General features: G+C 48.2%; 1 protein-coding gene across 1 annotated transcript; it reads right to left on the bottom strand.

Annotated features, from left to right (window-relative positions):
• Positions 1-715: 715 nt before the first annotated feature.
• On the bottom strand, positions 716-20,096 carry ARF3 (ADP ribosylation factor 3). Its single transcript, XM_004274380.4, has 5 exons — positions 19,879-20,096; positions 5,464-5,703; positions 4,537-4,647; positions 4,176-4,300; positions 716-3,605 (listed from the first exon to the last, which is right to left on the bottom strand). The coding sequence occupies exons 2-5, from the start codon at positions 5,609-5,611 to the stop codon at positions 3,444-3,446; spliced, it is 546 nt and encodes a 181-aa protein (XP_004274428.1). The 5' UTR covers positions 5,612-5,703; positions 19,879-20,096; the 3' UTR covers positions 716-3,443.
• Positions 20,097-21,370: the final 1,274 nt, after the last annotated feature.

The raw sequence follows: 21,370 nt of genomic DNA on the forward strand, positions 1-21,370 counted from the left end.
GGTAGCACCACCCCTTTCTTTGCCTGAGTAATAGCAGGAGAGGAACACAGGAGTGGTGGGAGTGGGATGGGAGGATAGAGGCTTGTCTTTTGCCTCGAAACATTATCTCTGGATGAGGCTTGGCTTCCTGACAATGGGGAACGACACACCTAAAGCAGAGGTGACGCAGGGCCATCGGCTGTAAGGAGGATCAAGTTCATTATACTACCCAGACCTCTACCCTTCACGCTTACTCACTACCAAAATCCAGAACTAGATGGGTGAACAGACTCCAATCTATGGATGAGGGGACCCTGTTCCAACTGGAAGCACCTGATGTGCAGGCCTGGGGAGATCTGAGAGTGGAGGCAGTGTGGGGCACTCCAAATTCAGGGCCCTCTAGCTAGTGAAGTCCCTAATGTCTACTAAAAGGTGATAAATATGGCTAAGTTCAGGGTTAAACCCTTTACAACTAGAAAGGCAAAGTCACGAAGCCCTCACACTCTGGGGCCCAATTCATTTAAGCTCCCTTTTGGGGTATGACGGGAAATAGTAAGCAGTGTGGAGATGAACCTAAGCTCCTCTATAACCTCACTCTCCCCAGTCAGGGGTACGCTTTACCCCGCTGCTGAGGGAAAGAGCAGTCTGGAGAGCGGGACCAGAAGCAGAAGTACCCTCACCATTCAACACTGTCCCAGGGCTGCTGCACATCAAGGATGAAGGTCTGCTCCAGAGCTGCATAAAACAAGTTTAATTTCCAACCAGGGTCACAGTCATCGCGTATCCCACATTTTGAGCAAGGAGAGAGAAGGTGAGTTATTAAACATATACAGTCTACATTCCAGAGGAGGAAAAAAGAAGAGAAAAACCAGTTCAGAACTGCAGTTACCACTGTAACACCACAAACTTTTAGGGGGGAAATTTAGGGGAAATCCCCAGGGAGAAGAAAGGCTGGAACAAAGGAAAGCAAAAAATTAAACCTACCGGAGGAGAGTGGGGGAGGGAGTGGGCAGAAATGGAATGAAACACCCAATCCCAAAAGAGCTTTTAGGTGAATGGGAATGTAGAAAGGGCCAGCCTAGCAGCCTGGGATACTACCAAGATCACTTACTGCCCCCTGCTGGACAGATCCCCAAGCAGCACTTACATAACCTCTAAGGCTGCTTCCTAACACCCTCAGCCCCACTAGTCCCTGAAGCCCCCCAAACCAAGGTGGAGGTGGGTCTAAAATGAGAAGAACCCATTTGGGACTGGCATCCACCTAGGCAGGGTCAGAGAGGGCGTGAGGAAGGAGAAGAGGCAAAGTCCTCACCAACCACAAAGGTACAGAGTGAAGAATCCTAAGTAGGAAAGAACCAAGGAAAGGGGAGACAAATAGGCAACAGCAGTGACTAAGTTGAGAAGGCAAAGGAAAGGGTTCAGGGAGGGAGAGGCAACAGGGGCAGGAGCAAAAAAATCGGACAAAATAGAGACAGAGGCAAAGAAAAAGTGTGGAGGGAAGCATCTGTGGGGTCAGGGGAATGAGCGCATGTTAAAATGAGACAGAAGCTCCAGCACCCCCCTCCCCCCACCAAACACACACACACACACACACGCATACACACATACAAGGCCTAGAGAGCAAGAGACCTGCATACACCCGCTGCACCTCGGGTAAGTAACACATCACGAAGGAGCTGGCACTGAGGGAGACACCCCTGGAACCTCTCTTTCACAGTTCAGTCTGGGGTGGGGCGGGGGGTATTGATCCTCCTGCTGTAGACAAAGGTGACAGGAAGCCTAGTCCCATGGGGTGGGGCTTGGGACAGCCCTTCTGGGAAGGGGTCCCCCAGCCACGCTGTGGAGGCCCTGGGCCCTGACGTTAGCAGAAAGGTTACGGGCGGCTGTCTTGGAGCTCAGGGCGCAGCCAGCACACACAGGAGCCCACAGAAAAGCCACGGCTTCACAGAAACCTCAGAAGTCAGGACCCAGGCCAGGATCTCAGGGACAAGCGCCTCCTGTAGACAGAGACATAGTAGCAGCAGCTTCTGAACAACTACATAATGATGAAGGGAGGACTCTGAAGACCGCCGCATCCCACCAGCACCAACAACCACTTCAGAGTCCTATTCCCTCCATTCCAACGCCCAGACCCATTTATGGGAGGTGGGTGAAGAGGGCAGGAAAAAGCTGTTGGGATGGAGAGGGAGGACAGCAGGATGGTCTGAGGGTCTGGAAACAAAGTTTTCACCCTTCAGCACATCCTGGACTAGAGAGAACTGGAGAACAGGGGGATTGATACTGAGGTCTGCTATGTCACTCCCACTCCCCGCTCCTCATTAAACCAGCCAGCCAGCTCTGGTCAGACCAGCACAACTACCAGGGTGAGGAAGCTTCTGACAAAGGACAAATGAACCACCCAGCCCCAAGATCAGAAGATGGGGGGATAGGAAGGCAGGAATAGGACTGATCTGTGTATCACCTTCTCCTAATAACAAAAGAGGATGAAGATGGAAAACCTGAGCCCCTCTCCCCAGTGCCCTGGGTCCCAAGTACACCCCATGGTCTTGCTACCTATCCCCACCTCCCACCTAAAGCTCCTGAGGAACAGATTTAAGGATGAGGGGGAGGATCAGCTGAACACTCTGAGCTGGTAAGAGTGAGTGGGTTCCTCTCTCCTTCCCACTAAAAGGCAGGGCAGAATGGCATCTCCTTGGGAACAGTCATCTAGAGATAAATGCCACCCCCCTGCCCTAAGCGGGGTGGAGAGGGATAAAGGAAGATGGTGGCAGAAAGTCCATCATCTCCTATCATCCAGGAAAACACCTACCTGCAGAGGAGAGGAACCAGTGCAGGACTGGGGCAGCCTTCCCTCCCCCTCCTTCCCTTTATCTCAACAACATGGGAGGGGAAGATGATAGGCGAGAGTGGGCAATGTCCTGGCTCCAAGCCCTGAGCTGCACTCCACCCTCCACCCGCTCCTTGGCCCCCATTATATATCTCTCTATACAGGTATATACACGCGCACACATGCACGCACACAGAGAGGCCCGTGCAGTTTCCATGTAGAACAGGGGGAGAGCGGCAAAGGAAAGGAAGACGGGGAGCAGGAGAGGGGCCTATGGGGAGAGAGGAGGGACTCAGATGCCAAGAGCACACCAACCGGAGCCAAACGAAACCAGCTGGAGAGAAAACCCCATCCCACCTCCCAACCCCAGAGCTTGGGGAGGGGGGCACCCCATGAAACCATAACAACCTTGTTTTTGTTTTAAATCCGGTAAATTGGAATGATTCATCATTACGACAGCAACTGGGGACTGGTCATGGAGGGGGGAGGGGAGGGAAGGGGAGGCAGGACTCCTGTTGGGCATGCGGACATGATACCCAGGGCCCTGGCCACACTGGCAACAGGAAGGAAGGGCAGGGCTGGGGCAGGGAGACAGCGGGGGCGGGTGGGGCGGTCGGACAGGGCTGGTGTCTGGCTCTCACTTCTTGTTTTTGAGCTGATTGGCCAGCCAGTCCAGGCCTTCGTACAGCCCGTCCCCGCTGGTGGCACAGGTGGCCTGAATGTACCAGTTGCGGTGACGCAGGGAATGCAGGCCCAACTTGTCTGTGATCTCAGCAGCGTTCATAGCATTAGGCAAATCCTGGAGCACAAGGGAGACACACAAAAAGGAGCTTCAGGATCTTTCGAAGGCTTCTAGAGCGACCATTACCACGGACTTGTAGACTAGCACCCTCTCCTCCTTCAGTGTAGGAACCCAGAGCAAGATCCTAAAGAACTACTTTGGATTTAATCATCCTAGAACTCTGGATCCAAGGCACTGAAGATCATTCCACTGAGGAGGTGGAAACCAAATATGGGTTGGCAGGGAAGTGGAGATGTGATTCAGACTGGACGTACAATCAGGTCTGTCTGACCATAAGAGTGAGGGCAGTTCCACCAAAGTAGACAATAGGTAAGAAAAAAGAGGGGCAAGAGGTGAAGGATCTACCACCACACCAGTCCCTCTGGACAGAAATGTTGCTAATTAAAGCTGGGATGGGATGGGGTGGGGACAAGACGAAGAGCATAAAGAAGCCAACTAATCATATTTCCCACACTTTCAAAATTGAGAGCATAGTCATTGGGCTTCCCACACAATGGGCCCCAAGACCCCATGATTTCCACGGCCAGGCTGCCCTCTCTCAAACCCAGGGGTAGGGAGATGTCACACCTGCTTGTTTGCAAAGACAAGGAGCACAGCATCCCGGAGCTCATCCTCTGCCAGCATCCTCATCAGCTCCTCCCGGGCCTCATTTACTCGCTCCCGATCATTGCTGTCGACCACAAATATCAACCCTAGGGAGGCAGAACATGGGCTGCACAGAGACGACAGATCAACTCCCCTCCCCCACCACCAAAAGATAACACCCTCCTTATACCCTCCAAATATCTGCTCCCTTTTCTCCTTGTCTCTCACCCCTAGGAACTGCAGCAGGGCAAAAGTTGGTTACCGCTAACCAAGAACAATAGCCATACTCTCTGCTCACACCCAACCAACCCATGCCAGTCCATGGGCAATTCACATGCCCTACCTTGGGTGTTCTGGAAGTAGTGTCTCCAGAGAGGCCGAATCTTGTCCTGGCCACCCACATCCCAGACTGTGAAGCTGATGTTCTTGTACTCCACTGTCTCCACGTTGAACCCTTTGGCAAAAACAGACAATGGTCACTTGGCCTGAAACACCAGGCCTGCAAACGATGCCCCAGTGGGCTGTTTGTTTCCCCCAGCCGTGGCCATGTCCTAGCAAGGGAAAGAAAGCTAGGGCTTCCTCAGACCTGGTGTTCCCTGACTTAGTCGTGTAAAGGCCAAAAAGAAAGCCTACGAGAAGTGGAAGAGGACGAAGAGGGCCAGTCAGGAAGTTCACAGTCACCTCGGTGAGACAACCTTCCCCATTCATTCTCTCAGTTTTTGACTCTCCCTCCTGCAAAAGAAATGACTCAGCCCCACTCCTGTACCTTGGCCACCAGAGTCTGCCTCAGCTAAGAAGTAAGGCCTGTGAGGCAGAGTGAAGAACAAGAAATGAGCTATAGTCCTGGAGCCCCAAATACAGAACCAGCTGCTGCTGCTGATCTGGAGCCGCCTTTACAAGGCACATGTTCTCTCTCCTGCAGACAGGACTTAGCCGGGATCAGGGCCACCAAGGATCTAAAGTGAAGCAATTCCAGGCCTCTGGCAGGAACATCAAAGCCCTTCACCTGCTTTTCAAACAACAGAGAACAAACCAGCTCAGTGCCTGAGGGCCACTGTCAGGTGCCAGGCTGAAGTTCCCGCATTAGAGAGGGTCAGGGTAGACAGGCAAACAGCAGCCCCAGCACCTGCTAGTAAGCTAAATAACCATTCTTCCCTGAACCCCACAAACTGCAAGGACTTGCCTGGTGGCCAGATGGGGGATCTAGGAATGGGGCCCCGGTCTGGCTCAGCGGCTGGCATGAAAGCCTACATCCAAGCTGTGCCCTTACCAATGGTGGGGATGGTGGTGACGATCTCGCCCAGTTTTAGCTTGTACAGGATGGTGGTCTTTCCTGCGGCATCCAGGCCCACCATCAGGATGCGCATCTCCTTCTTCCCAATCAGGCTCTTGAGAAGGTTTCCAAAGATATTACCCATGATCACAGCAGCCGCTTTCTGAGGGCAGCAGGGCGCAGTGAGGGCAGTGGCAGTCTGGTTTTGGCTTGGTCCCTGGTATGGAGGACTTGATCCTAGGCAAAGAAATGCAAACTTATTACCACCATCTGCTTGTCAGGATTTCACATTAATGGCACTGGCTAAAGTCATGGCTGGAGTTCTTTCATGACAAACTGAGAGCCTGAGGGTACTAAGAAGATCAAGGCCCACTCAGACACATCCTGAGCCTTTGGGAGCAGAGATAAAGCAGTGAACATCCAGGACCCCTGTTTCTGCCAGTAATCTACCCATGTGACTTTGGATGAGTTATTTCACCTGTCCTTATCTGCACCTGTAAATGGAGGGGGTTGCACTAGATGATTTCTAAAGTCCCTTCAGTCCTGAAATTCTACTCTATACCCCAAGGCATTGGGAGACCATTAATGCCTCTGCCTCCCCCAACCTTACCCTGAGACTTCTGGAAAGGGTGGGAGAGGAGGGAGTGGAATGAGGAGTGGCTCTTTGTGACTCCTAACGAGGTTCAGGCTTGCCAGGTTCCCAAGGTTTATGCTCTCAGCTCTAATCAAGACACTCTGCTTCTTCCCTTCCTATATCTCTACACCTTCCTTCTACACACCAAAATTAATGAGGAAGAAATAAGAAAGCAGCACTCCTAAGAGAGGCTGATCTTTTCCACTCTGTGAAATGCCAGCTGCTAACGGCATGCCCTGTTCATACAACAGTGCACTGAGAGCTGGGAGATGGGGTAGCGAGAGGCTGCCCCTCATTCCTCAGCCACATAGGTCCTAGGCTCGCCGTGGCCCGTCCCAGGACAGCTGCTCCACATGGCCACCTGCAATGAGGCAGTCAGCTCATCCTCTGCCTCTGCTCTAACCCCCTTCAGTCTATTCTCCACAGAGCAGCCAGAATGATTTTAAAGCCAAAACCAGGTCATGTTGATCCTCTATTCAAAACCCTCTCTGGGCTTCATAGCTCCTTTTCAGTAAAACCCAAAGCCATACCATGGCCTACAAAGTCCGGCACAATCTGCATTCCCGTTTCTCTCGTCAGATCTCCTACTCTCCCCTGTGTATACTCCACTTCAGTTCCCCAATGCTTTCCTGCCTCAAAGCTTCTGTTCTCGCTGTTCACTCTGCCTGGAACGCTCCTCTCCCAGACAACCTTCAGGGAGCACTCCCTCACTTCCTTCGGGCATCTGTTCGACCGTCACTTTATCAAAGAGGCCTTCCATAACCACCTACAACACACACACACCACTCTACACCATTTATCCCACTTTATTTTTCTTCATAGCATTTATCACCATCTGACACGTTACGTATTTGTTTCCTGCTGTACTGTTTTTCTCCTCCTACTGTAATGTCAGCTCCTTATCTATTTTGTTCCCTGCTGTGTTCCCTACCTTGACTAGTACTTGGCACACAGTAGCTGAATAACTGAACTAACTCCCCAGGTCTCTACTGACCTGACTAGCAGTTCACTCAGGTTAGACATTTCTGCCTGCTACATAATAGGGAAAGATGAAGGGAGCAGTTGGAACACTACAAAAATACAAAATGCCTCTCTGCCCACCCCATCCACCGCCCCCGACAGACAGAATCAGAGTCATTCATTCCCTCTCTTCTTCCCTCCCTTCTCTATGGCTCAGGACAGCCACAGAAATGAATCTTTGAAACAACAATGAAACGGGGGTTCAGAGTCACCCGTGCCAGCCAGTTCTCTGGGCCCGCGGGAGACATGCATCAGCGGGCAGCTTATTCGGCAATCACCATATGCCAGCAGCTGGCATTCTCTACAGAGTCTAGGAACCAGAGATAAACACACGCACACCCCAAACCCAGTAGGCGAAAGAACAGGTTAAGACAGAGTGCACCCAAACCCAAGAATGTGAAAGGTGGATGGGGAGGAACCCTATTTACAAGCTAAAGAATGGCGGGGTTTGGTGGGAGTTGTTTTTTCAAAAACGATTTCAGGTTTTTTTGTTTGTTTCCTACTCTCCTCAGTTTGCAGCGAATTCCAGACCAGTACAAAGGAGCCAGATCAACAGCTCCTGGAGACCAAAGTACTAGTTTGTCCAAAAAACAGAAACAATGAGTGCTTATGGAGTGTTTCATCTTCAAAGACCTCCCCAGACATCCACTAATGAGCCAGGCGTGGTGCTCCGGGTAGGTTCCGCAGATGAGCCCTGCCCCTGACCCAGAGTGCTCCCACCCCAAGGGGAGGGCCTGGCTCAACTTTGGCCTCAACTTCAGTCAAGTCGCCCACTAGCCATCCTCCCTGCTCATCCTGCCTCAACCACCCAGGCAGACAGATTCCCGAGGATTCCTGAGGCAGGAGGGGACACCTGCCCAGCTAATAAGATCAGATGCCGCCAACCTTGGTAATCTGTGGTAGACAGACTTCTGGTTCTGCTGCCATCACTTCCAGAAATTTAGACCTTCCCCAAGTCTTCCTAGTTTTTATCTTGTCTCCAGTTCAGGTGTCATTTCCTTCAGCTCCAGATGATACTCTGCTTTAAAGCTTAAGTAACAGGCTTTGGCCCAGATTTTGAACTGAATTTATACCATATATTTACCTTGCTTTCCTTCATGACTGGAACTGTTGCTGGCTGAATGATTACCAACTGTGAGTCAAGCAGTGGCTGAAAGATATCCCTTGCCCCAGAACATGCATACACTGTCCTTTGGTTTGCTCCTTTGCTAAGCTCTCATGCTAAAGTCTTGGTTCAAAATCTGATCCCAGTGTTACACTTATTTCTATTTTCTGGCATGCTACATAAAGCACCCTGAATTATCTGAACCACTCAAGTGGCACTACGTTATGGAGTTTTTTCTTCTTTTATAAGTCTGTATATTTACCGTGTCCCCAAGTTAACTGTGTACTCACCATGGGCAAGGACTATGCCTTTTATTTATTTGGAATCTTTCCTTGCTCCCAGTGCCAAGCCCCCCGTAGGAGTTCAGTCAAGCACACTGGCTAATTTTAGCCTCATCTGAGGAGGTCCTTCTATCATTTCTTCTGTCCCAGCGGTTATCTCCGGGTAATGCACAGATGGTTGCTTAGCTTTCCTGTCGATTCTTGGCCATTTCCCACATATACTGACCGCAAGACTGGTTTGGGAAAGCCATGAAAGGATCAGAAGACTAAAATTGGTAAAATTTTCTCTTGTCATTTAATACTCAGTGGGGCTGATAGATAACTAACAAAATATTCAAGTAGTTACCATGTGTCCCCCATGACAGCCCAAAGCCTTGAAATTAATGGACATTACAACTCTTCTTTAATATAATCAGGAGCTTGACTCAGATGAACATTCCAAAGGGGGTGCTGGCTTTCTTGTCTTGGCTTTCCCTGTCCCTGCCTGTTTCCAGATAGCATACTGCCCCTACCATCAGGATGGCGGCCACTTTCAGCTTTGTGCCATGAATACAAATCTATGGCTATCTAGCCAATTCTCACTTTCACCATAATGCATTCCTAGAGAAAGCTCTGGGAAGCAGATGGCAAACAAACAAAACCTGGATTGTATCCCTATGTACTGGACTGCCTATAGTCATTCTCCTTTGCCACAGATGGCACTCCTGTGTCAAGAGGGCAAAATACCAGGGTTCTATGGGCTGGTAGAAACAGGAAGCAGTTAAAACTAAAGGTGAGCGGCTCAGGATGAAAAATGGAATATAGTAATATCTCTATTAACAAAGAGTATGTCTCGACATTCTATTTTACAGTTACAAACTTTGTTATCTCTTCCCTGTGCGCGACACTGCAGGAGTTCAACCAAGCACATTGGCTGATTTAAGCCTCACCTGAGGATGTCCTCACTGACAATCACTTACTGCCCCCAATCCCTCTCTCCCAGCCTCCAGGAGGGGCAGGCCATTGCTGTCACCGTTCAGTTATCTGGACTTGAGGCATGCCTGCTCCACCCTCCAGGGGATTCTGAGAGTCACAGCTCAGTCTGCCACACACACTGCCCACTCCTGATGCAGGCATGTGTCCTGAGACACCCCGAGGGGACTCCTGATCCAGCACCTCCTCTTCAGGCTGCATGGGCCCAGGGAAAGGACGACCAGAGACTCCCAAATCCTGTGCTGCCCAGGCAGGGTGCACTAAACTGCAGGTGCAGCTTTATTCCCAAACAATCTTCAAATTGAGATATCACGAATAGAATCTCTATTAGATGCTATTTTTAGCACAGCCAATGGAGCAGACCAAAAAATTTAAGAAAACCAAAGCAGGGTCTGCCTGTATTTAGTTTCCTTAGTGCAGCTGGCTTGTGACCTCTGTAAACTTTCCAAATTTTTGCCTCAAGAGCACTGTAATCAGCACACAAGAACTCCCAGATTAGTATCTCAATGAATTCTATTAGGCTCAAAGATTTCCCAAAGCCAAGAAACAGCTTCTGATGCCAGCTTCCATCCATTCATTAAACATTTATTGAGTATAATGAACCAGGGATACAGAGGAAGACAGTTTCTGCCTTCATGAAACTCAGTCAATGGGAGAGAAAGACTAGGAAACAGAGGATTACTGTGGGAAGATAAGAGTGGGATAAGCACATAGTTTTACGGGGACAGAAAGCTGGAGCAGTTACTCAAGACTGGAGGATAAAGGACGATTCCCAGACATGATTCTCAGGTCACACCTGAGCTGACTCTTAAAGGAAGAATAGGAAATAATCAGACACTAAGGAATAGGGAAGGTGGGAGAGGGAACAGAGTGTGCACAGGCACAAAGACCTGAGTTAGAGAGGGCATTTATTAGCCAAATCCAGGTGCAACTGGGAGGTCATTTATGTGGATGCAGCATGGTGAGTAAAAGGAAGGATGAGGCTGGAGAGAGAAGCAGGAGCTAAATCATGAAGGGCCTTAAAGGTCATACTGGGTAACATGATCAGATACGTGCTTTAGAGACCATCCTGGGCTTCCCTGGTGGCGCAGTGGTTAAGAATCCGCCTGCCAATGCGGGGGGCACGGGTTCAAGCCCTGGCCTGGGAATATCCCACATGCCGCGGAGCAACTAAGCCCGTGTGCCACAACTACTGAGCCTGTGCTCTAGAGCCCGCGAGCCACAACTACTGAAGCCCGTGCACCTAGAGCCCGTGCTCCGCAACAAGAGAAGCCACTGCAACGAGAAGCCCACGCACCACAATGAAGAGTAGCCCCCACTCACCACAACCAGAGAAAGCCCGCGCACAGCAACGAAGGCCCAACGCAGCCAAAATTTTAAAATAAAAAATAAATAAAGATCATTCTGGGGCTTCCCTGGTGGCGCAGTGGTTAAGAATCTGCCTGCCAATGCATGGGACATGAGCCCTGGTCCGGGAAGATCCCACATGCCACGGAGCAACTAAGCCCGTGTGCCACAACTACTGAGCCTGAGTTATAGAGCCTGCGAGCCACAACTACTGAGCCCGCGAGCCAAAACTACTGAAGCCCGCACGGCTAGAGCCCGTGCTCCGCAACAAGAGAAGCCACTGTAATGAGAAGCCGGCACACTGCAACGAAGAGTAGCCCCCGCTCGCCGCAACTAGAGAAAGCCCGCGCGCAGCAACAAAGACCCAACTCAGCCATAAATAAATAAATAAATAAATAAAAGACCATTCTGACAGCAGTTTAGGGAATAAGTTAAAAGGGGGAAAGACTGGAAGCATAGAGACCACTTGGGAGGTACAGTAATACAGATAAGAAAAGTTCTGAAACAGAGGTGGCAATAGAGAGGACAGGACAGATTTGAAACAACAAAATAGTAAAATCCACAGGATTTAATGACTAATTAAATGTAGGAAGGAAGAGGAGAAGAGTCAAAGATGATTCCCAGGTTTCTGGCCTGTGTGATTCAGTGGCAATTCTTTAGGCAGAAAACATAAGAGGAACAGATCTGAGAGCGAAGATGTTTGTTTTTAGATTAACGCGAATTTTGAGGTGCTAAGGTATGAAGCTCAGGAGAAAAGTCTGGTCTGGGTATATGGAATCATCTGCATAGATAGTAACTGAAGCCTCAAGAGGAACCAAGATGATCCAGTATGTCAGCAGTTACGGGCTGCCTACCAACAGCCACCTTCCCCTTCTTTCTTCTAACAGAACCCCTACTTTGTTCAGATGTTGGCAGGGAGTGGGTATGAACTACCCCTCGCCAGCCCTAGGGTATGAAAACTGATCAGCTGAAGGGATGTGGGCATTCCATTTCTCTTGCCAGTGACTGAGTCACGAATGTTTAGGCACTACTTCTGGGCAATAAAGATGTAAGGAAAGTCTGCTGGGAGTATCTGGGAAAGTTTTCCTCAATCTTAAAAAAGAACATATGTCAATGCTCTCTCGTCCAGCCTTTGGATGTTAATGTAGAAGGGTGAGATGCTGGAGTATCTTGGGTACATGAAGGGACAGACATAAGAACACTAGGATATCAGAGCAGAAAAACTGAGAAAACTTGGGTCCTTAATAACACTGTCAAGTTGCTGGATTAAAAAAATAAATAAAAGGTTATGTGGCAGCCTGGAAGGGAGGGGAGTTTGGAGAATGGATACATGTATATGCATGGCTGAGTCACTTTGCTGTGCACCTGAAACACAGCAACGATTAACGCTGAAATTAACGATTAACCTGCAACGATTAACATTGTTAATCGGCTATACTCCGATATAAAATAAAAGGTAAAAAAAAAAATAAGTGTTCTACCCCTGGACTACTTCTGTGTGTGGTAGAATATACATAACATAAAATTTACCATTTTAACCATTTTTAAGTGTACAGTTCAGTGGCATTAAGTACACTCACACTATTGTACAACCATTACCACCATGCATCTCCAGAACTTTTTCATCTTCCCAAACTGAAACTCTGTACCTATTAGACAATAACCCCCCTCTCCAGCCCCTGGAAACAACCACTCTACTTTCTGTTTCTGAATTTGACTATTCTAGGTACCTCATAAATGTGGAATCAAACAATATTTGTCCTTTTGTGTCTGGCTTATGTCACCTAGACTTGTTGCTACATGTTTAATAAATCCTTTGATTGTTTGAGCCACAGGTGTGTTTTCTATCTTTTGCAACTGATACATCTTAAGTGATATATCTAGGGAGAGTGTGTACAGTGAGACAGGAGAAAAGGCCAAAGTCAGAAACCTAGGGCACATCAACATTTAAAGCAGTGGGCAAAAAAGAAGGCCAGGAAAGAGAGTAGGAAGCAACCAAAAGGGTAGAAAGGAAATCAAGAGAGTGAGACATCAGAGACACCAATGAGGAAAGAACATTTAAAAAAAAAAAAAAAAGGAGGGTCAAAGGCTGTAGAAAGGTCAAATTAAGATAAGGCCTGAAAAATACCTACTGAACTTAACTACTAGGCAATCAGTGATGACCTTGTTATAAATTAGAACATATCTAACTAAAATTAGCCTCCATTTAACTCAACTAGCAGCATTTAGGCTCAAGCCAGAATCCTACGCCAGTTTCCCTTCTAGTCTGAGAGGAAGACTCCAGTACAGGATGACCTGAAGGAGGCCACAACACCAAGTGAAGAAGGATTCTAAATTGCCCTGATAAAGACCCAAACACCGAGAAAGGGTATGGCTTTTCCTACGGACAACCCTCAGCAAATGAGTCAGAGCAGAGCGTTAAGTCTGTTTCAGAATACATGACTTCGCTAGATAAAACAGTGACCGGATAAAAACTAGACTCATTTGTTTCCTTGGAACATTCTGTGGCACTACCCTCTCACCAAAGCTTTCAGCTTGCCCTATTCTTAGAACCTGACCAGTTTACAACTGCACCATCTCCTGATATTTGATGGCTGCTCCAATGCCCACATCGATAGCCTTGGATATCCAGAACACTGTACTTTCCTAATTACAAAATCACTTAAATTCCATGAGTAATCAGCCTAAAGCCCTAGTAAATCTTTGCCCCAATCTGGTCCCACTATGCAGGTCAAGATGGAACTGCCAATCTTAAAATTTGTATGGAGACACAAAAGACCCCGAATAGCCAAAGCAGTCTTGAGGGAAAAAAACAGAGCTGGAGGAATCAGACTCCCTGACTTCAGACTATGCTACAAAGCTACAGTAATCAAGACAATATGGTACTGGCACAAAAACAGAAATATAGATAAATAGAACAAGATAGAAAGCCCAGAGATAAACCCATGCACCTATGGTCAGCTAATCTATGACAAAGGAGGCAAGGATATACAATGGAGAAAAGACAGTCTCTTCAATAAGTGGTGCTGGGAAAACTGGACAGCTACATGTAAAAGAATGAAATTAGAACAGTCCCTAACACCATACACAAAAATAAACTCAAAATGGATTAGAGACCTAAATGTAAGACCAGACACTATAAAACTCTTAGAGAAAAACATAGGAAGAACATTCTTTGACATAAACCACAGCAAGATCTTTTTTGATCCACCTCCTAGAGTAATGGAAATAAAAACAAAAATAAACAAGTGGGACCTAATGAAACTTCAAAGCTTCTGCACAGCAAAGGAAACCATAAACAAGATGAAAAGACAACCCTCAGAATGGGAGAAAATATTTGCAAATGAATCAACGGACAAAGGATTAATCTCCCAAATATATAAACAGCTCATGCAGCTCAATATTAAAACAACAAATAACCCAATCCAAAAATGGGCAGAAGACCTAAATAAACATTTCTCCAAAGAAGACATACAGATGGCCAAGAAGCACATGAAAAGCTGCTCAACATCACTAATTATTAGACAAATGCAAATCAAAACTACAATGAGGTATCACCTCACACCAGTTAGAATGGGCATCATCAGAAAATCTACAAACAACAAATGCTGGAGAGGGTGTGGAGAAAAAGGAACCCTCTTGCACTGTTGGTGGGAATGTAAATTGATACAGCCACTATGGAGAACAGTATGGAGGTTCCTTAAAAAACTAAAACTGGAATTACCATACGACCCAGCAATATCACTACTGGGCATATACCCAGAGAAAACCATAATTCAAAAAGAGACATGCACCCCAATGTTCACTGCAGCACTATTTACAATAGCCAGGTCATGGAAGCAACCTAAATGCCCATCGACAGACGAATGGATAAAGAAGATGTGGTACATATATACAATGGAATATTACTCAGCCATAAAAAGGACTGAAATTGGGTCATTTGTTGAGACGTGGATGGATCTAGAGACTGTCATACAGAGTGAAGTAAGTCAGAAAGAGAAAAACAAATATCGTATATTAACGCATATATGTGGAACCTAGAAAAATGGTACAGATGAATCGGTGTGCAGGGCAGAAACTGAGACACAGATGTAGAGAACAAATGTATGGACACCAAGGGGGGAAAGCAGCAGGGGGGGCAGGGGTGGTGGTGGTGTGATGAATTGGGAGATTGGGATTGACATGTATACACTGATGGGTATAAAATGGATGACTAATAAGAACCTGCTGTATAAAAAAATAAATTAAATTAAATTAAAACATTTTTTTAAAAAAGACGGAATTGCCAGTGCACAGATGAAAACAGGAGACAATGATTTGGACAAAGCCACCCATCACAGAGCAGCCTAAGGATACAGAAGACAGGGAATCACCTGCCTTGAGCGATAAGAGCCATCTGTGATCCCCTAGCACCTCAAACACACTTCTACTCTTATTCACCTTTGTGTGTTTTGCTTCCCAGAGCCGGAACTTCCCAAATAATGTGCCTTTAATGCAATACAGGTCAGCTGGAGATACTGGTCCTGTCAATACTGGACAGCTAGGCAGGCTTAGGGTGGCTAGAGCCCATGGGCCAGTCATCTCAGGTTGCAAGCAGCTATGCCTATTTCACTATTACCATTTTCTCTGTATGCCATGGTGGGAAAAAGTTTGGGAAGTATTTCACTAGACTCTCAGTCCCTTGCCAGCAGGGACCATGCCTTACTCATGTTCCCAGCACCCAGCTCCATGACTGATCTGTAGCTAGTGACTGATATGCTTGTTGCTGAACACGGTTCTACTGATGATGGCAAACGTCTGCGAGGTTGAGGAAGACAGTACTCTTTAGGGGATCTCCAATCCTTTTCCTGTATCTGACAAACTGGAGAAGTGGCTTCCACGTTCTCAGAGCCCTAAGGTTCCCGGGATGGGATTCAGAGCCTGCCTGGGGAAAAGGGAGAACTATATGAGAGGCTCTAATTATGTTCCGCCACTCTCCACCACTACCACAGCAGCAGCACTGTTATGCATTTTACGTATCAGACTTCAAATAAGATTTTATATAAGGTAAAGTTCAATTGCTTTTTTTTAAAAAAAGTGGAGGATAGGGGACAAAACCATTCCAATAGAGAGCAAATGTTCTTGTGCATCCTAAATCATGTTGAAATTTAAACATTTATGCTTGACACTCTTGTGTTTAAGCTCATAAAGGACAGGTTATGGGAACTCCCTGGAGGTCCAGTGGTTTGGACTCCGCGCTTTCACTGCCGAGGGCCTGGGTTCAATCCCTGGTTGTCAGGGAACTAAGATCTGCTACACCCAGGCATTTCACCTTTCTTCAGGAATATGGTGCTAATGGTGGATCCCTGAAATCTTGAGCCATTTCCCTTCTGGTCCATTTGGTGCAGCAGATCCTTTGCAGAAGTCCATGACAAATCTCTAACACCTTCATAGACTCCCTACCTCAGTCAGTTCTTTCCTAGACTACAATACAAAGCCTTCAAACATTTGTAGAACTTTCTCCAAAGGCTCCCCATGTCCTTTCATTATCAAAAAGCTTTATTAGCATTCTACCTATATTTGCAATAGACGTTGGAAAAGGTACAGTACACAGAATTACAGATATCGCAACACTGGATCCTAATACAGTACATTCTGAAACAAAGGCAGACATTTAAAGGAGATATGACTAAGTGAAAAGAGTGGCCCAGGAAATGGAGGATGCTGAAATACTATCTGAAATCTAAAATAATGGGAGCCAGGAAACTAAATGCCCAACCTAGGACAATCAGGGTGCTCTTTTATGGAAGAGTCAGCCATTACCTCAGAGTCACACTGAACACTATTTTTGAGCCCCCATATCCTCACCCTACATCCAAGTTGATAGTTCAGGGCCCCTGCCTTGCTCCAGCTTCACCTCCCACTCAGGCAACAGGAGCTGCCTCTGTGAGGCTGATGCTGAAAAAAAGATTTCATTGCTCGTAAGCCTACGACCAGCACAAGAAGTCATGGTAACAATCATCCCTCTACACAGGCGCTTCAGGCGGCAAGTTGTTCTTTTGTAAACCTCCTCTTTAAGGCAGCCCTGAGAGCTCATGTTATTATTTCTATGATGATGGTGATTATTAATAGCAGCTAACATTTACTTGAGGCTTACTATGTGTACTTTGTTTAATACTAAGTGCTTTACATGTATTATCTCATTTAATTCTCATGCCAACACTATGCATAGGTACTATCATTATCATACTCTTTACAGATGAGGAAAATGAAGCTACAAGAGGACAAATAATTTCACCAAAATCACACAACTAGTAATTAGCAGAGGCAGGATTTGAACTCAATTTTGTCTGATTCCAAGGTCCACACTCTTAATTACCATACCATTTTGCCTCTAAATTCACCTGCAACAAAAATGGTGAAGGCGGGCTTCCCTGGTGGTGCAGTGGTTGAGAGTCCGGCTGCCGATGCAGGGGACACGGGTTCGTGCCCCGGTCCGGGAAGATCCCACATGCCGCAGAGTGGCTGGGCCCGTGAGCCATGGCCGCTGAGCCTGAGCATCCGGAGCCTGTTCTCCGCAATGGGAGAGGCCACGGCAGTGAGAGGCCCGCGTACCACAAAAAAAAAAAAAAAAAAAAGGTAAAGGGAACTATGCGTACACCTGAAACTAAAACAATACTGTAAATCAACCATACCTCAATTTAAAAAAAAAAAATGGTGAGGAGAGCCAAATACAGTGACATGTTTTGAGTCTCAAGCCTCTTGACATCCACTTCTAAAGGTATTCCACAGAAAGCAGATTCCATCTGTAAGCAGATTCCACAATTTCCCTCAGTTATTGATTCAACTTTAACAAACCTGGTTTTAAAGAACTTCCTCCTTCTGACCAACAAATCCCACCCACTGTCCTCTGAGTCCATTTTCTCTATTATGACTCCAGTGGAAGAGACTAGCAGAGGTAAACACACTTTATGACCCTTTGTGCACTTAAGACTTCACTTCCACTCTTTTAGCCTGCTGTCTGCTCTCCTTTACACTTGCATTCAGTTTAATAATAGCAGCTACCATTCACAGGCACCAATTCTATGCCAGGCACCACATACATACACTGGCTCCCTTCTCCGTAATTACCAGGATCCCAATCTGCAGACAACACTCTGAAGGACTTAGGTCTAATGGAGAGACCCCTTTGCCCACAATGGGGAAGCAGGAGATCTGGGATTTCTGATAAATAATGACTCTGTGTTCTAATATTTTTCTTTTGGGGTCTTATTTTCATTATCCATGACTGTTTTTTGCCTCTTAGGAAGGTGGAGAGACCAAGACTTCTTAATTACAAAGGCTAAGGACCTTTACACTCTCACTCAGCTATCTTCAGGCACTCTCCTTGACAGCCAAGCCCTCTCCTCCTCTTTCCTTAAACTGTGGTCAGAAAACCTGAGTTCTGTTCATTCACATCCTGTATTCATCATGAGTGCCTACTGTGTGCCCAGATAGTGTGGGAGATACAAGATGAGATCCAATTCCTGAACTCAAAAAGCTTCTTTTCTTTGGAAAAGCAAGACATACACATAAAAATTTTGACTACGCAAGGTAATAACTATGCTGGGAGGCAGGAGGCATGTGTATATGGGATACAGAAGGACCCTTCCCAGCTGAATTCCACGGTCAATGATCCATTCTGTGAAAAGGTGAGTCAGCTTCTTTCTTAGAATGAGCTTTTCTAGACGTGTTATTCAAGCTCGGGTCTAAGGTACAATGACCAATTGACTGACCCATTCCAGTCATAGCAAGTGGAGACCCCCCAACAACAAGCTCAAGACAAAATGGCAGCAAAGACTGTCAACACCTGATTAGGGACACGGAAGGAAGTATGCAGAGGCTAGATTCTGCCCTGTTGCACTGACCCAAGCAATCAGACTCCTTGCAGCAGATCTCCTACCAAATAAAACTTTCATGCCATAGACCAGGGGTGACCCAATCCAACCGCGGCAGAGACAGGTTTTAAGTTACATTTCTCCCTCACCCGATGACCTCACTATTTCTTCTCACTCCTGACCACATACCACACTCCTCCTGGCCTGGCCAGAGAGAGACCAGCAGTAATACAACCCAGAAAGAAGGCAACTCCCCCAAAAGAGGAGCTACCACTTTGCTAATCAAGTGGCCCGTTTTCAACAGGGAATTCCACACACCCCCGCCCCCTTCCCGCACACATTGGTATAAGCAATGGCTCCATTTTCTGTTCCGGGAATCCTGGTACTTCCTAAAGAAAGAAAGCGGATTGGAAGACAGAAACTCTGAGCCAGTGACAAGATGCTCCCTCCTCCTGTGAGACCGCCCCCGCTTCGCCTGGGGGAGGAAGGCACCACCTCTCTTCTCCAAGCAAGATCAGATCCCCCTCCCCCTCCTCCTGCCTCCTCTCCTCTTGCTCCCCACCTGCTGCCCTCTTCCCGACTTGCGGTGCCCAAGACCCGAAAGCTCAGCCTCCACCAGAATAGTGCCCCTGGAGTGCCCCACTAGCCTGTGTTCCCGGTTAATCCCTAAACCCCCTAAACACCCCTGCGCCACGATGCGGGGAGGGGTTGTCACCATAGCAAGGCTTCTCTCTGGTCTATTACTAAGGTGGAGGGGGAGAAGGGGTAGGAAAAAGCGACATTCCCTAGCCCTTTAATAGGAAAAAGATACAAAACAGCCATCACCGCCCCCGCGTCACCTCACCTTAGACTGCTTTCCTCCCCCTCAACCCCAACCCTTCAAAAGCCCACCTCCTGCAGACGAGGGGAACCTAACTGCAGCCCAGGTCGCCCCCTTGTGCGAGGCGGAGGACAAATTCATGTGCGCCCTCCACCCCCACCCCAGCTCCGTGTCCTTCAAATGCGGGGGCAGGCGTGTGGCTGGCCCGGCGCCCCCTATCCAAGCTCTCTGGTGGGAAGGACCACACCGGCCCATGCCAAGCAGTGCCGTGCGGGCGAGCGAGCAAGCGGGGGTGGGGGTGGGGGTCTATCGTCTCAGCTCCCACCCCGCGTCTCTCCTCTACCGGGACCCGCCTTCCCTCCTCCCCAGCCCCTCACCTGTTCCTGCTCCCAGCTCCGCCGCTGCGGCCGCCGCCTCCGCCCCCGCAGGTTCCGCTCGGCTCTCGCTCCACTCTCTCCGGCTCCCTCCGCCGATTTCAGCGCGGCTGCCCCCCTGGCCCCGCTCCCAGCTCCCTCCTTCCTTCCCTCCACCTAGCACCGGAAACCGCGAAGGCTACAGGAGCTGTACGGCGCACCCTCACCCCCAGACCAGGATACTTCCCACCTCCCCGATCGCGCGAGAACTGCGCGGCGGCGAGCGGCAGTTCTCGCGAGATCCATCACCATGGCAGCTGCTGCAGCAGAGGCAGCGGGCGTCTGAGTGGAAGACCTGGCGGAGGCCGATGTGGGGGCTGGAAACTGCGGGCGGCGGAGGCGGGAGCTAGGAAATGGGGGTGAGACAGTGGGGACAGAGGTGAGAATCCCAAGCCTCAGAGCCATGTCTGTTATTTAAAGACTGGGCCGCATAGTGGGCACACTGGAGACTGGGACTCCTTGGGCAAAGTCAGGAAGGAGCAGAAAATGAGTGAACAGCCCTTGCTTTGGACCTTAGCTCTCATCTTCATTTTTTTTTAACCTTTTTTTATATATACATTTATTTATTTATTTTTGGCTGCGTTGGGTCTTCGTTGCTGTGCGCGGGCTTTCTCTAGTTGCGGCAAACGGGAGCTACTGTTAGTCGTTGCGGTGCACAGTCTTCTCATTGCGGTGGCTTCTCTTGTTGCGGAGCACGGGCTCTAGGCGCGCGGGCTTCAGTAGTTGTGGCTCGCGGGCTCTAGAGCGCAGGCTCAGTAGTTGTGGCGCACGGGCTTAGTTGTTCCGCGGCATGTGGGATCTTCCCGCGCCAGGGCTTGAACCCGTGTCCCCTGCATTGGCAGGCGGATTCTTAACCATTGCACCACCAGGGAAGTCCTCAGCTTCATTTCTTAATCAGGGCTACGTGCACCCCCCCTGAGAGCCCTCACGGCACCAGCGTTTCTACTCACTACTAAGACTAGGTTGCTTGGGGGTGAGAATCAAGAGATCCTTTCCATAGGGAAGAGGGAGAGTGATGAATTTAAGAGACTGAAGGAAACAGCTGGACACTAGGCAAGTTAGGAAGTTGGAACTTGAAAGACAAACGGTTGAAGACCAGTATTCAGAGGTATGGTTTGAGGATGTATACCTAGATGAGTATGAATTTTAGGATTACAAGGAAAGTGAGGGATTTCGCACCCGTGTTTCTCTATTCCTGCCAACCCCCACTTTCCTCACACTCATTTCTGCAGCTGGTCTAGACATGCAAATCTGCCTTGGAACAGTCACAGCTGTGATACAAGAAGGGCGCTAGTAATGCTAAGAATGGAAAAAGGTTCTTGAAGTGCCCTTTCTCCTCATTTACAGCAGTACAGATCCTCCTCAGCTTACAATGGGTTACATCCCAATAAACCCATCGTAAGTTAAAACATCTTAAGTCAAAAATGCGTTTGCACCTAACCTACCGAACATAATA

The sequence above is a fragment of the Orcinus orca genome, chromosome 11 (assembly GCF_937001465.1).
Source record: "Orcinus orca chromosome 11, mOrcOrc1.1, whole genome shotgun sequence".
In the NCBI taxonomy this organism is placed as follows: domain Eukaryota; kingdom Metazoa; phylum Chordata; class Mammalia; order Artiodactyla; family Delphinidae; genus Orcinus; species Orcinus orca.

Coding starts and splice junctions, on each gene's coding strand:
- ARF3 (XM_004274380.4), bottom strand. CDS start 5,611: ATGGGTAATATCTTTGGAAACCTTCTCAAGAGCCTGATTGGGAAGAAG. Junction 4,648..5,463: donor CACCACCATCCCCACCATTG/GTAAGGGCACAG, acceptor TTTTTGCCAAAG/GGTTCAACGTGGAGACAGTG. Junction 4,301..4,536: donor CTACTTCCAGAACACCCAAG/GTAGGGCATGTG, acceptor CTGCCTCCCTAG/GGTTGATATTTGTGGTCGAC.